This window comes from Pseudorca crassidens, chromosome 4 (genome assembly GCF_039906515.1).
Source record: "Pseudorca crassidens isolate mPseCra1 chromosome 4, mPseCra1.hap1, whole genome shotgun sequence".
Classification (NCBI taxonomy): Eukaryota; Metazoa; Chordata; class Mammalia; order Artiodactyla; family Delphinidae; genus Pseudorca; species Pseudorca crassidens.
In genome coordinates, this window is record NC_090299.1 from 141,648,623 (window position 1) to 141,664,995 (window position 16,373).

The following is a 16,373-nucleotide window of genomic DNA, read 5'->3' on the forward strand; positions in this document are numbered from 1 at the left end:
TTATCTGTAGAAGTGAATGAAAACTCAGGTTTCCAGATGGAGCCCAAGGACAGGAAGTAAAAGAACTTTCTTCAATAATTGTTTGACGGCAGCAAGTGCTTCTGTTGTTATTTTGTATACGTGATGAAAACTAAAATGTATTTCCAGGGCTAACCTTCCAACAACATAGTTTGTTAATAAGACCCCAAATTTACAATGGAACCCATGCCTCCTGGGTAATCCAGGAAACCAGGCCACGCTCTCAATTCTATAGTTATAAATAGCAAGTGGCAACACACACAGAGAATGTTTATACTGTACCTAGTGCTGTACCTACTTTTCCCAGTCCTTTGTAAATCTTAGATCGTTGAGAATGGGTTTCCCAGAACACATTTTCATAATTATACTTAAAGGCAAAAAGCAAGAGATTTCTTGGGCGTAGTACCTGCTTGGTTGGGCCGTTGCCAGCTTGGTGAATTGATGCCACCGGTGGACCCTAGAGGCTTGAAGGCGGCAGCAGTGGTGAGCCCGGCCACCCCTGGTCTGGCCGAGCCTGGGCTTCCCGGCCCCTCAGGCGTGCTCCCAGCTGCAGCTGCGGCGGCGGCCAGTGGCTGAGAGGGCTCCTGGGCGCTGCTGGAGAGAAAAGAAGGAAACATTTCTGGTGATGCGCTAGCGATCTAACTTAGCAATGATTTGTTCTTTCCTCAATTTATTAAATCTCTAAGGAAAACAAAAATACATATATACACTACCAAACGTAAAATAGATAGCTAGTGGGAAGCAGCCGCATAGCACAGGGAGATCAGCTTGGTGCTTTGTGACCACCTACAGGGGTGGGATAGGGAGGGTGGGAGGGAGGGAGACGCAAGAGGGAGGGGATATGGGGATATATGTATATGTATAGCTCATTCACTTCGTTATACAGCAGAAACTAACACACCATTGTAAAGCAATTATACTCCAATAAAGATGTTAAAAAAAACACAACTAATTAATTAACTGATATTTTAAAAAGAAAAACTCTAATACCATGACTGAGGGGCTGCCTTTTTTAAAACAGAAAAAAAGAAAAAGGGAAGGAAAGGAGTCAGACTGCAGTTCTTTCAATGCTTTGGAAATTCTCTTTAAAAAGTTCTACCATGAGAAATGAGGCACTGAAAAACTTATACAGCCAATCCTTTTAAATAAGAAGCTAATTGCCCTCTATCTCAACGTTTCAGAAGGGTCATCTACATTAAAACAATTAATTATTGGAGACTCCCTGATAATTTCTATGAAATGGCACAGATGCTGTTTTCCTCTTCTCCACATTCTTCTAGTATTTTATGAACCAAGCTTCCCTGACATCTTACCAGTCACTCTTTTCACTCACACACTCAGTCACTCATTCATGCAATAAATACTTAAGCACCTACTATATTCCAGACATTGTGTTACACAGTGGTAAACAAAAGACAACATCCACCGCCTAACGCAACATCCGGTGTTCTGTGTTCAGGATTACAGGAAAACAAAAAACAAGTCTGCCACTGCCTTCTTTCAATCAGAGCTATTTGCTTAACAGGTGGAACAGGTGGTTCCAGTTTGATTTAGAAGATCATATGGCTTTTATTATCCCAGTCATTTGTTATTTATACTTATATATCATCATTTCAAAAAAAAATTTTAGGTAGTTCAAATTATAAAATATGCTCTTTGGAATGATGCAATACTATAAGTTTCTCTCAGGTAAAGTATAATAATAGTAACAACAATGACAACAATAATACATACATCCTACTAAGTTTTCAATAGAAATTTAGCTACCGCTTGCTAAAAATTCCATGCACAGAAACTCAATTCCTTCAATACCTGAAATCAACAGCTAGAGGAATAGATCAATAAAGATAGGATATTATATAAATGACTTTAGTAAAATAAATAGCCTTAATTATACTGTTAGGTTGAAATTTCAATGCAATTTCAAATGCAATCGTGCCCACTATACTACCAAATGACCAAGATTACCTAATTTTCGCAATGCCTCTTGAACCCTGGGTAACACCTAACAGAGCAGGCCTGAGGCTGCCTATCCTTAGGAAGCCCCGCTGCAAGGCTGCCCTTTGACTGGCTTTTGGCAACTTGGCTGGTAAACAGTTCCCTATGGTCATATAAAAGTTTCTCCGAAAGATAAACAGTGGCGGGCTTCCCTGGTGGCGCAGTGGTTGACAGTCCGCCTGCCGATGCAGTGGACGCCAGTTCGTGCCCCGGTCCAGGAAGATCCCACATGCCGCGGAGTGGCTGGGCCCGTGAGCCATGGCCGCTGAGGCTGCACGTCCGGAGCCTGTGCTCCGCAACGGGAGAGGCCACAACAGTGAGAGGCCCGCGTACCGCAAAAAAAAAAAAAAATATATATATATATATATATATATATATATACACACACACACATAAACAGTGGCTCATTGTGCCTAAACTATACCAACAATGTGGTTTATGATAAACCCCTGCTTTCCTTTGGAGAGTCTGGAGTTTGGGTATGAACAAGGCACAGCGTGCCTACATGACAAGCCCCAATTAAATATGTCTTAGGTACTTAGTTTCTGAAGAGCCTCTCTGGTAGAGAACACTTTGCACGTCTTCTCATAACTCACTGCTCTAGGAATCCACACATCCTGTATGACCTCACTGGGACAGGACTTTTGGACACCTGAGCCTCCTTTCTTCTGGACTTGGTCCTATGCACCTTTCTCCTTGCTGATTCTGCTTTGTTCTCTTTCAGTGTAGTAACTCTCTGTCAGGAGCACTACGATGGACTGAGTTCTGTCAAGTCCTCTAGTGAGTCATCACACCTTGGGGTGGGTTCTGGGCACCTCTGACACTAAATAGTTTTGAAAAATTATATTAGAGCTATTTTAACTTTCTTGAAATACTGTTCCCTATTACTGTCCCCTCAAATTCAAGTGCAGTAGAGCCATCACCTTCTCCCAACATTTCTAATCAGTTTAATGAAAAACTCACATCTGCTTGATGTTAAAACATACTATACTATGAAAAAAATAAGCACTTTAATAATTTTTATCATAAATAAAAAGTGAAAGATGGTTTACTTATTGGTAGTGCTGAACACAATTCTCAGTAAAGATGACACACTAAATAATATTAATAGAAACAGGGTTTAAATGTTATAGGTCAGTCCTTATAAAAGATTTGTGAGGGACAGGTTATTTTACTTCTCTAAGCCTCAGTTACCTAAACTTTAAATGGGGATAATGCTTTGCTCATAAGAATTCCGGGGACTTAATTAAGATATTTATGTACAAAGTACTTAACCATACTCTAGGACACAGAATATGAGCTTAACATATGAAAAAGATAATTAATGTATTCAAATAATAAAGACTTATTTTCAATATTTTTACACATTACAAACAAATTATTTTTGAAAGTAACAGAGAAGTATAGACCATTTTAATTCTAGGGTTAATTACTCATGAGGATTTGAAAAATAAAAACAACTAATAATCCATATAGCCACAATTCTGAAAAGAGAATTCATGACCAAGCAATACTGGAATTTACAGATGAAACACAGACTCTGAAAATAATAATAAAACCCAAATCATCATTTAATGTGTAATAACCTGAAATCGTTAAAATTTAATTACAGGAGAGTTGCCAACTCACTTAGAAGAAAGTGACCAGGATGACAGGAAATCAATGCCAAGCCTAGTGAAGTCAGGTTGAGGGAACTGGTTAACTGGCCCATGGTATGAAAGAAACTCAGAAGAAGCATAAGACTAATGCTCAAATATCTGACATGTGGATTCACTCTATATGGCTATGCTCTCTCTGTTTGCTGAATGTTGAGTCAAATCTATGGTGAGATAGACTAGGTTCAATAAAAGGAAGTATTTCCTAATATGAAAAATCATCCAAAGGAAACACTTTCCATGAGAGGTTTGTTTCCAGAAGGCACTTCACAAAAGATGGAGGTGCTGTAGACCAGATCCAACCATTTAGAGAGTAGAGGACTAAGTTACACGTCGGCCTGACATTTGAAGCCTTCTAAGATAGAGCTACAATCTATCTGTTCAGTCATATCTCCTACCACTCTGCTACACAAACTATATTCTTGCCATAGCTCCTTTCTGTCCACAGCTCTACATCTTTGCCAGGCTCTACATGGAAGGTGCTCCTCCACTCTCCCTCTGCACCTGTCCAAACCTTATCCATACTTAGCAATAGGAGTAGTAGCACAATAATACCCATCATGCATTGTGCACTACGCTAAGCAATTAACATATTTTATTTAATCACTCAATCTCCTAGAAGTAAAGACACCCCTTGCTTCAATGCATGGCAGATATCAGCTGCATGGCATAAAGCTACACTTCAATTTGTAATAGCTACAGTTTTTCTTAATTAATAGTAACTTCTTTATGTATCTTGGCTCCTCTACTACATTATAAACTATTTGAGGTTGGTGCATTTATTGTGACCTTGATATGTTACTTAAACTTGGTAAATTTCCTCATTTGTAAAATGAGGTTAACATACTTTTAGGAACACTCCTGCACTGTTGGTAGGAGGGTAAATTGGAGCAGCCACTACGGAGAACAGTATGGAGGCTCCTACAAACAGTTACCATATGACCCAGCAATCCCACTCCTGGGCATGTATCTGGAAAAGACGAAAACTCTAAAGATACGTGCACCCCAATGTTCATAGCAGGACTATTTACAATTGCCAAGACATAGAAGACACCTACGTGTCCATCGACAGATGAATAGATAAAATAGGTGGCGTATACATACATACACACACACATTGGAATATTACTCAGCCATAAAAAGAATGAAATACTGCCATTTGCGGCAACATGGATGTACCTGGAGATTATCATGCTAAGTGAAGTAAGTCAGACAAAGAAATACAAATATATGATAACACTTATATGTGCAATCTAAAAAAAAGATGCAAATGAACTTATTTACAAAACAGAAACAGACTCACTGACTTAGAGAACGAACTTATAGTTACGATGGGGGATGTGTGTGGGGGGAGGGATAGACTGGGAGTTTGGGATTGACATGTACACACTGCTATATTTAAAAACAGATAACCAACAAGGACCTACTGCATAGCACAGGGAATGGTGCTCAATACTCTGTAATAACCTAAATGGGAAAAGAATTTGAAAAAGAATAGCTACATGTATTTGTATAACTGAATCACTTTGCTGTACACCTGAAACTACCACATTGTTAATCAACTGTACTCCAATATAAAATAAAAATTTTAAAAGAATGAAAAAAATGCCATTTGCAGCAACAAAAATGGACCTAGAGATTATCATACTGAGTGAAGTAAGTCAGACAGAGAGGGGCAAATATCATATGCTATCACTCGTGTGGAATCTAAAAAAAAGATGCAAATGAATTTATTTACAAAACAGAAATAGACTACACAGACATAGAAAACAAACTTATGGTTAACAAAGGGGAAAAGGGCGGGGGGATAAATTAGGAGTTTGGGATTAACAGATACACACTACTACATATAAAATAAACAACTAGGACCTACTGTATGGCAGTAGAGATAATACATGTAACACATGTAAGGTATTGAGCACAGTGCTGAGCAGAGTATATGCTATTATCTTGTAATATCTAGCTAGGATATCCAGGAATAAATACATTCATCAAATAAACATCCTCCATCTGTACTAATAATTCTGCTTCTAAATGTAGTTTGTAGATAGTTCTGGTCCAGGATTTTGAGACCAGGTACAATCCTGCTTCCTCAATTTTAAATAACACAATATTTCTTAAAATTCCCATGGACTGTAATTCATAAGCAAAAAAAGTTTTCATTTTTTTATTGTATCCTTTGTACATAGTCTTGTATATATTCTCTCCCAAAAGGCCTAAGATGTTTACATCTTAAACAGTACTCTTTAGACACAAAGAGTGTGCAGATTATAAAGAATTTATAAAAATCTAAGTTATAAGCAAGAACGTTCTTCCATTTACATTTATATTCAGGATTGGTCAGTAAAGTTAATCTCTGGGGAAACAGAGCTCTATCAACTTAAAATATTTAATGTAGTAATGGGAAGATATTAGGTTTTATCTAGACAATCACATATTGGAATATATGATGTATAGGTCTCTAAAAATCCCATGTCTTTTTTTCTAATTTTTAACTGTTAGCTACTATTTAAAGAAAATACATAAACATTAGGTATCGTACACTAAAGATTAAAAAATTAGTAAAGCCACTGGCTATGTAATTTTATATTTGGGAAGAAAATGTTACCAGTAATCACTAACAGCAAAATATTTCAAATTGATGACTAATTTATTAATATGATATGTCATGAATACTTAGATTGGTATCTTATTTCTGAAGTAATGACTCACATATATTTTTTCTAAATTTAAATTGTTTAAGGTATACCTAAATTCTAAACAAAATTAAAATGCTTTCTGAAAGATTCTAGTGAGGAAATCAGAGCAAATCCGTAAATACTGTTGGCTAATACCACAGAAGCTAACAATCAAATATGGTTATTTTCACTAGTCTGCCAAATAAACAAGCACTGAAATAAAATGTTAAATTAATATGACTTCCATCTCAAGAATACTAAAGATTCTGTTTCATATTAAAAAAACTGAAAATGGAGAAAAACATACTGACAGAGCAAAGGTTTCTTTTCAAAACTGAGCTAATGAGGACAAAAGAAAAACGAAGAGAAGTCAACTTTCAGTGTCAGCAACCTGATTTATCTTGAGTTTACATTCTTTTCCCACATTTGTTTAACTATTACAACAAATCAATTTCAGCTGCAGATTGGCAACAGTTGGAAAGTTCAAGTCTATTTTCAAAGGAAAATCTGTTCAAAGAATAATCTGGAGGTAACTTTTATTCTAATTACACATTTAAATGTTTTTTAAAAAGCCAGCTGTACATTGCAAGTTTAATTATCAGTGTTTAAACTACACAGCTTTTAGCTAAAGTTTTACAAAAATTGATATACATAGATTCTGAAGTAGTAGAAAAGGAGTATTTTTGGAAGGTCATAATTATAAACAACTTTTAATTTCAATAGAATTCTCCTGTCAGAACTCTATGAAAGGACCTAGATGTATAGAGCAGTCATGAGTCTCCTTTGTTCCAGAATCCTATTTACAAGAAAATTTTTTGTATTTTCCTAAGCAAAATTCTTTAAGTTAGACGTTTTGTATCAAAATTCAACATGTTAAATATTCTATAATAGAAAGGCACAATTCTGGTATTATACTACACTTTATTATAATTTTAAAGATTACTGTTATACAAAAGCAAACATCAGAGATAAAATACCTCTGACATTAACCCAACTGCTCTTTTGGTACTCCTCTCACTGAAGTGGCAAGGTCTCCTCAGGAAACCCTGCACTCCAGCTTTGCAGAATGCCAACTAGCTTACCTTGTTGAGAACCATTTTCCTTTCCCAAATATCGAAACATATTTAGTTTGTGCCTATTGCTGTTAATAAAAAGTAATGTAAATGACTACTAACACTTCCTCTAGAAGTGGGTGCATGGATAAATATTCAGTTAGTCCATAAGTTCAGGCATACCTTTTTTTCAAAAACAAAAAGTTTATTTAAACAATAAGACACCTGACTTGAAGGAAAAACTATCTAGGATTCATTTCTTTTAGAGTAAATTTTCCTGCTTACAGATTGCCTTACACGTAACAACTACATACAAAAAAGTTATAAAACTGTCCTCAGTTTTACGATGATAAATGAAAAACATTAAAATTCTCCAATCAAACAAGGTATGCCAGGATTTTTATGTTGTTCTTTTTCTGTTAAAACAGGGAGAACAAAATAACTTACTGGAATATAAAGCTAAAAGCTGAAAGAGCATGGTACTAATGGAGAAAGGGAGTATTTTCTCATAATCAGCATCTTTCCCCATCCCATCTCCATTTGATGTCAATCAATGCTTAGAGCATTCCATTAGGTTCTCAAAGGAACCTTTTATTCCAAGGGTAGTTAGTAACCTGTCTTTGTACAGACTTAGCCCTGACAATGTAATATTTCTGCTCATTTAACAATCACAATTCCACAAGTATAAAATAATTTCGGGTATATTTTTTCTTGGAGCAAAATGTACAATGACCTCTTGTACATTTTGCTGTTTGTCCCCCTGTTTTAATCTCCCTTAAAAGTAATCTAGAATTATACAGGGACACCTCATTTTATTGCACTTTACTGTGCTTTGCACACATTGCATTGTTTTTTTTTTAACAACTTGAAGGTTTGTGGCAACCCTGCAACAAGCAAGTCTATTGGCATCATTTTTCCAAAAGCATTTGCTGCTAACTTAGTGTCTCTATGCCATAATTTGGTAATCCTTACAATATTTCAAACTTTTTCATTATTATTACATTTGTTAATGGTGATTGGTGATCAGTGATCTTTCATGTTACTACTGCAAAAAGATTATGACTCACTGAAGGCTCAGATGATGGTTAGCATTTTTAAGCAATAAAGTATTTTTAAATTAAGATATATACATTAACTTTAGACATAATGCTATTGCACACTTAACAGAATACAATATAGTGTGAACATAACTTTTATATAAATGTACTGGGAAACCAAAAAATTTGTGACTCACTTTATTGCATTATTTACCTTATTGCAATGGTTTGGAACCAAACCCATAATATCTCCGAGGTATGCTAGTAATTAAGTATAATGAGAATATCCATAACAGTGGGTAGGACACAAACACATGATCAACAGGCAGCCTGTGTCATATCATGCTTTTACGAATTATAGTCATAGTTGTACCCTCTGTCATTAATTTTATGTTCTGTCAGAAATAATATAGTCATTTCATTAAGATCATACCTTTAGTAAATACTTAAGATATTTTTATTTTTATGTTATACCTAATAATTTTAGCATAATTGTTAAGTTTAGGAGAAAAATTCATTTTTGTGTTTCAGTATTTCCCAGATATGGAGAAAATTAAGTTGTTTGCCCACATAAAACCTTCATATCTACGAGCTATAAGATAGTAGCCAATCAAAACCAATTATTTTATTATTCTTTTTCATTTTTTCAAAAGGTATAAAGGTATGTTTTATTAAACATTTAACTCTTCTCATATAGCAACATCCATGCAATTAAAAACAGGGTTCTACTCTAAGTTAAATACTTGTACTATTACTCGTAATTTCATACCAAATATCAAATGTGCTAATAAAAGATGTCACAAAGGATTAAAAGGCAAGTTAATAATCATACAAAATAACATGCTTGTGCATTACCACTGCATTGAAATTACAGTTAATTTAAAACTGGACACAAATGAGCTCTAGGATTTTCTCATCTGGGCTGTTAATATGACACTTCAGCGTTAGAGAAAGCAGTACCTTCCACAGCAAACCACCCCTTGTTAACATCCGCTCTCCCAGTACCTGGTTTTCTTAACATGGACAGAGTCAGTTGATTTCCTCGAGGGCTGGAGATATGAAAAAGCTAAAGGCTTGGAAACAGGGCTGATGCAAAGTGCATCCAGGAGTGAGTGATATTTTTCAGGACTGGAGAGCCTGGTGAGCATTCAGAAAGAGTTTTAAGTTGAAAAATCACACTACCAAGTGCAGAAAGTATGTAGTTTTTACAGTTTATGATTTGAAACATTTCCAGAGAAAGAGAGAGATAGGGACAGAGACAGAGAGAACAAAGAAGTGGAAAGAGGACGAAGAGAAAAGTCTATTATGTTATTCTACTCATTAATACAGAATTGATTAAATTTTCACCAAAACTGATCAAGGCAATCTTTTGGAAAGCATTTAAAGCTATGAAGACTACTATAACTTATGTAAAAACAAAACCCCACAACAATAAAAAGGTTTTTACTATTTTTATAGGAGAAAGGGATATTATAATAGTTAGGCTTTAGATCAACCTCAAACATAACCAGTTAGTAGGAGAAGGTAAAACCAACAGAAACTTAAAATACCTATTTATAATTGGTTCTGTTTCAGATATAAAGATTAAAAATGATAATAAGGCACACAAAATGCAACAATCCACACAACTGAGAAATATCATAGATAAATGGTGGTAATGAAAAGAGATAAAAGGATAATTTAAAGAAAAATCAGTAATAAACACTGTGGGATATATCCGCAACCTAGAAAAAATGTCCCCAATACAATTAAGATCTCACAATAGGGCTGTGACTATTTCAAATGGGTAAGTTTTCTCGGAGGTGAGTTGTAAGACAGTGAAAAGTGCTGGGTTCACATGAGACGCACATTGTACACGTAGTTCTACCTGGTTTTTGCAGCAAGAACAGCAGACACAGTAGCGGCTGCGCTGCTCAGAACGGCAGCACTATATCTAGCAGGAGAAGACAAGGTAGGCAAGTTTCGAGACCCTTCCAAAGAACTTGTCGCCACATTTCTTGTGGAGCTGCTTAAATTGATCAGTAGAGAAAGAAAAACAGAGGAGAAGAACAAAAAGGAAAGTGAGAAGAGGTAGCATAATAAAGATAAGATAGCAGCCATGCTATATTAATATTTAGATTTTATAAAGGTGTGACATGTCACAAGTGTAAAAGGAGCTTGGGTCCTTTATTTACTGTTGCTAGGATTTCTTTCAGAAATTCAAATCTGATACATAATCCTCCGTAAAACTGATGTTCTGAACATACAAACTTTCTTTGAATGTTTTTAAGTTCACTGTCTCTAATCCTATTTATAATGAAATCAGTATAACAACACACATTTGAAGACTGATTTGTCAACCACTAAGTAGAAACTAAATCCAAACATGAAGTGTGAATTTCCGTAAGCAGAGAAAGGAGGAAGGTTATGTTAATTTTTTCAAAAAAGTCTCTACATAAAGAGTTTTACCTTAGAGATGATATACACCCAGAGCCTCACATTTTAATGAGACTTGTGTTTTCAAGAGAAGCAGGTACAACCAGCTGCCTATTCAAAAGCAGCAATATGTATTAATATGGACAAGAAATAACTTTAAAATACTGAGAGTAAAACTATTTGGGGATGGCAAGCACCTTTGTAAAATAAACAGTAATTACAGTGAATATGACTAAAAGATCACCTTCTCTGCGGACACGCTGCATTTCTATTTTCAGTTAGCCCGGTAAAGATTCAAAAATGCTGGTATGAAATTTTATCTTCAGAATTCTTATTACTTAAAATAATAATTAGTTTCCTTTGGTCTTTTAGAAAAGGTCATACACCTAGACAGGACTTAACACTCCATCATTAGGACTGTAATGATTTTCAAGTCCGGTTATCAAATTGGAATTTGAGAATTTCTTTTTTATTAAGTAAAAAGAAAGTCTAAAATGCATGGGGTGAAATCTGTGTCTCCTTCATTTATGAGTGCAACTTCTTAATGAACATCCTCACTACACTACGATCACCTTTTCCAAAATTTGGTGACAATGGCCACCTCCAAAACAAAGTAATTATGTACCAAACTCAACCCAGGCTAATGAGAGCTCAGATGTCTAAAACTGTGAGGGTTGACATAAGTCTCTTCTCCCTGTCAGAAAAATCTGATAATCCATTATTCCTAGTTCCACTGGCTACAATTTTACAAACCATTAGAAGACAAATTTAAAAAACAGTGGCAAGCCATTAAATATATATATATAATATATATATTACATATATAATATATATTATATATATACACACACACACAGAATTAAGTATAATTTTTTGTTAAGTCTATAATTTAACTGAACTCTATGGCTATGTTTTAACTGTTGTGAATGGCTAGAAGATAAAGAATGGGGGCTGAGAAAGAGAAAAGAAAGATGTTATCAGTGGCAGAGCAGGGGAATATGAGTGTCATGCCAAGTGGAAGAATAAAGTTATCAGTGACACAACTTTGAGTTTCTCAATTACTCTGCATCTTTGAGGCAATGGCTACTATTTGAGGGAAGTAATGGTGAATAATAACGAGAAACTGAAGTCTATAAAAAAGTCAGCTAAAAAAATAAATCAGCTAAATTATCCTTCTTCTGTAAAAAGAAAAGGAAACTAATGAATTTCTTTTATCATATTGTATCACAAATAATAATATAAAAAGACTCAGTATCAGCAGAGTCCAGAAAAATCTCACAAGAAGAATTAACCAGAATACCTTTAGAATATCTGGGCAACTGGAACACATAATCTCTATCACTCTTTTTTTAGAGGGGAATGCTCTAATTCAGTAAAGCAGACTTATGTCAAACTTAAGGAAGCTGACTTTCCAAATCACAGTGAATAAACAAAAGGCACAGATTTCCTGACACTAAAACTTAGAATCTAAACAAAAAATTAAAAATGTAAAAGCGGTGTAAAGCAGTGTTCCAAAGCTGAGGCCAAGCTTTGTCTATATATTAGTGATGTCAGTTCTGTAATCTATGATCCCTTTTTCCTTTTTAGTCAAACAGTTTTAGTATTTTAATTTCACCACCAGCATTAAAATTTAGACATACCAAGAGGAAAAAACTCTACCTAGGATACGTAGTTACTTTAGAAAGTGTGGCTACTTGGCTACCAACATGTAAAACCTGAGGAGTTGCAGGTGGGTGAGGTCCACTCTCAGGTAGATCTTCCAGAGAACTGTCAAACCTGAGTTTTCAGAAGTAAAATAAAGGCAGAGGAAATATTAATGAAAAGTATAGACATTTATCATGTATACTACCTTAAAAGTACATTGGTTCATTGTACAATGTACAAAAATCTAGTACATTGCTAGATTCTTTTTTAACTTCATATCTGCATAAGATTAAAACTAATACCAAACACCCTCACCATCACCAAATATGGGCTGTTTTTCCCCCTAATTTTTTAACATGGCGACTTTCTTGTGATGAAAGATCATGCTTACAGGGGAAGAAAGGTGGATGGGAATTTCCATCACTGACTATGTATTTTGCATGCTTCAGGGAAACTTAGGCTCCAAGAAATTAATTACATTGCCCAATATCATATACCTAGTAAGACTCAGATGGAATTTAAAGCAAGTCTATCTGTACAATTTCCACTACGTTATGCTTTCCAGCATCTTGTGGGGCTGAATAGTGCAATACACAGAAGCAACTAGGAATTCCCCTCAAGTCAGAATGATGTATTTGCAGATCTGATATTATATGGATATTGTTTATCTTGATGTAAGTATTTTATCTAGTCACACAACAAATGTTTACATGCAATTGTGTTGTTTGAATATTATTCACTTTGTTCTTCTGATGTCTCTACCAGTTTTTGTTTTGAATGCCAGAATTAAATTTTAGAACTATTACCAGGTAAAGAAAAGATGAAAAATTCAGCGTTAGGTCTGAACGAAGAAAGCACCAAGTATAACACTTTTGGAAGAAAAAAATAAACAGGAAAAACACAAAATTACCCATTATTTTTTAAAAAGCCTGTGGATAAAAAAATAGAATGGGTCAGTCATGTCATTTTCAAATGGAAAATGTAACACTAAGATAAAGAAATAGAAAAGAAGGGGTTATATTCCCATTTTTTATTTAGCGTTGGTCATACCTTTACCAGAGTGTTGAAAAACATGTAGACAACTTAAGAAAAATGTCAAGGTAGAAGTAAAACATCATTTAAGAGGCAGAGTAAAAAAAGTTAAACAAATAAGAAATATAAGTACTATAACAGGGGTCAGCAAACTGTGGCTCTCAGGTCAGCCTGCTTCCTATCTGTGTATGGCCTGGGAACTAAGAATGGCTTTCATATTTTTAAGTGTTTTTTTTTTAATTAATTAATTTAATTTATTTTTTATTTTTGGCTGCATTGGGTCTTTGTTGCTGTGCGTGGGCTTTCTCTAGTTGTGGAGAGCGGGAGCTACTCTTTGTTGCGGTGTGCGGGCTTCTCACTGTGGTGGCTTCTCTTGTTGAGGAGCACGGGCTCTAGGCACGTGGGCTTCAGTAGTTGTGGCTCGTGGGCTTCAGCAGTTGTGGCATGTGGGCTCTAGAGCGCAGGCTCAGTAGTTGTGGCGCACGGGCTTAGTTGCTCCGCGGCATGTGGGATCTCCCCAGACCAGGGATCTAACCCGTGTCCCCTGCATTGGCAGGCAGATTCTTAACCACTGCGCCACCAGGGAAGTTCCTTAAGTGGTTTTAAAGAAATAAAAAGAATATTTCACGACACATAAAAATCTGTATTAAATTGAAATTTCAGCATCCATAAATAAATTTTATAGAACAGAGCCAGGTTTGTTCACTTACATATGTCTCGGCTACTTTCATAAAACATGGAGAGTTGGGTAGTTCCAACAGACCACATGACCCACAAAATTTATTATATTTACTATCTGGCTTTTTTACAGGAAAAGTTTGCTGCCTCCTGTCATACAGAATAATGTTTCCATACAGCTACCAGAGTGAACTTTTAACACACAAATCTGATCCTGTCTGGTTCTTAGATACTTCCAGCACTGCTCTAAGGACAGCTGTGATCCTGGGCTCCCTACTCGCCAGCCTTTCTTATGGAGCTTTCTCTTTGGCTTGCTCCAGTCCAACTGGTCTTCCATCTCTTCTTAAACAGGCCAAACTTCTTCTCACCTCAAGGCCTCTGTGGAGTCTATTCTCACTTTCTACACCCACCTCTCTGCCACACCTTTACTATGCTAATTCTTAAGTATCCTTCTGGCCTCAGCTTAAATATCACCTCCTCAGGGAGGCTTCCCTGATTCCCCACCTTAAGGTTGCCCACGTCATACACTTTCATACTACCCTGTACTTTTTCTTCACAGAATTTGTTATTATTACAATTATACAATTTGTGTGCTTATTTGTTTGAATCTGGACTCCCTCGCTAGAGTAGAAGCCCCCGAGGTCAGGGACAGTTATGTTCACTGGTATAACAAAGTGCTTACCACACAGTAAACAACAAGTATTTGCTGAATAAATGCATGAAAGAAACTTACTGTTTTCAAATACAGACTCACTCACGATACACACGTATTTCTCAGAACATATTTGTACCTTCTAGAGACTGCTTCCCAATTCAGGTGAAACAGGTATTACTGCTTAAGAATTGATATGAGATCAACCTCAAAGAAGTGACTAGAACTCCAAAAATACCTTTTAAAATGTCCTTTAAAATATAAAGAAGTATCAGTATCTTGGAAAAAAGAAAATACAGTTATAAAGAATTATCAATACCTATATAATAATATATAATGAGGACAGGTAAGAAAAAAGAGTGAATTGGAGAATTTGAGTTTTCCAACACCTCCACAAACTAGGTGGATTGGAAAAGTGAATGCCACTTGAGAATAAAGTTCATATAATTCATGAGATACCTTTGAAAGCCAGATCTCCAAGTTTCCAAACAAATGCACTTGGGAGGTTTCCCATGTGTTACACACACACTGATTACCTATTCCTTTGCTTAGCCAATACTAGACTTAAGAAAATCTAAAATTACCTCATTTAATATGGAACAGACATCAATATCTATTCTCATTGTCATTCCTTAATATTTATTCTTTTTAGGGTTGGAAGAAGCTCTGATTAATAGCACCTCTACAGCAGCCAGACTTTCTGCTTTGTCTATTACTTGAGTTTCCATTTCTCACCAGAGAGAGGTATGAAGACTTCCCAGATATATCGGGAGAGTTGGGCTTGCAGCCTTTTGGCCTGCTTTTCTTAGGAAAAATGAACAAAAAGCTATCTGTGCATTATCTCTCTCTGCAGTTGTGCCTTTCTTGGCATAATCTCCGCACTGAGTCTTTGTACGCTTTTCCGTGGGGAAATCGGGGACCCATGTTAGCTATCTGCCCAGGCAAAGCAGGCGTGAGGCTGCCCACCTTATTAACTTACCAACCTGACCATCCTGCAGGACCAGCGTGAGAAACTCTCTATCCACCAGTCCTGACAACCGTCAAAGAGCAACATCCTTATGCTGTGGACTCTAGCTCCTCCCTTTTTCTCAGGGGCCTCAATTAATCAATCTCTGTTTCTCTCACTTTTTCCAGTTCCCCACTGCAGGCTTTATAGAAAGCATCCCCATTCAAAAATGCTCTTAAAACAACAACAACAACAAAAGTACCTTCAGCTTCTATTTTCCAACTCACCTTAACATTCAAACTCTGTGAAATAACCATTTACTCACGTAGTCTCCATTTCCTCACCTGCCTGCCCCTCTTCCACTGCCTCACTGGGGCTCACTCCCCAACCCCTAGAGAGCCATATCCTTGCTGAGGTCACAAGTGACCTCTCTGGGGCTAAATTCAATTGACAATTTGCATTCTTCATTTTCTTTTTATTGTGGTAAAAAACACAACATAAAATTTATCATCTTAGCTATAACGAAAAACAATCTGAAAAAGAATATGTACAACTGAATCACTTTGTT

The 16,373-nt window shown here is 36.0% G+C and overlaps 1 protein-coding gene across 12 annotated transcripts in view; it reads right to left on the reverse strand.

The window, feature by feature from the left end:
- PDLIM5 (PDZ and LIM domain 5) overlaps positions 1-16,373 on the reverse strand; it is a 214,535-nt gene that overhangs the window by 51,890 nt on the left and 146,272 nt on the right. For 10 of the 12 annotated variants that reach the window (XM_067736935.1, XM_067736934.1, XM_067736932.1 and 7 more), the window contains one exon: positions 425-612. In XM_067736935.1, coding sequence (XP_067593036.1) covers positions 425-612 — 188 coding nt within the window. Of the gene's footprint in view, positions 1-424; positions 613-9,443; positions 9,576-10,305; positions 10,554-16,373 lie in introns of those variants that run through there. The other 2 variants (XM_067736936.1, XM_067736928.1) reach the window with 2 other exon arrangements.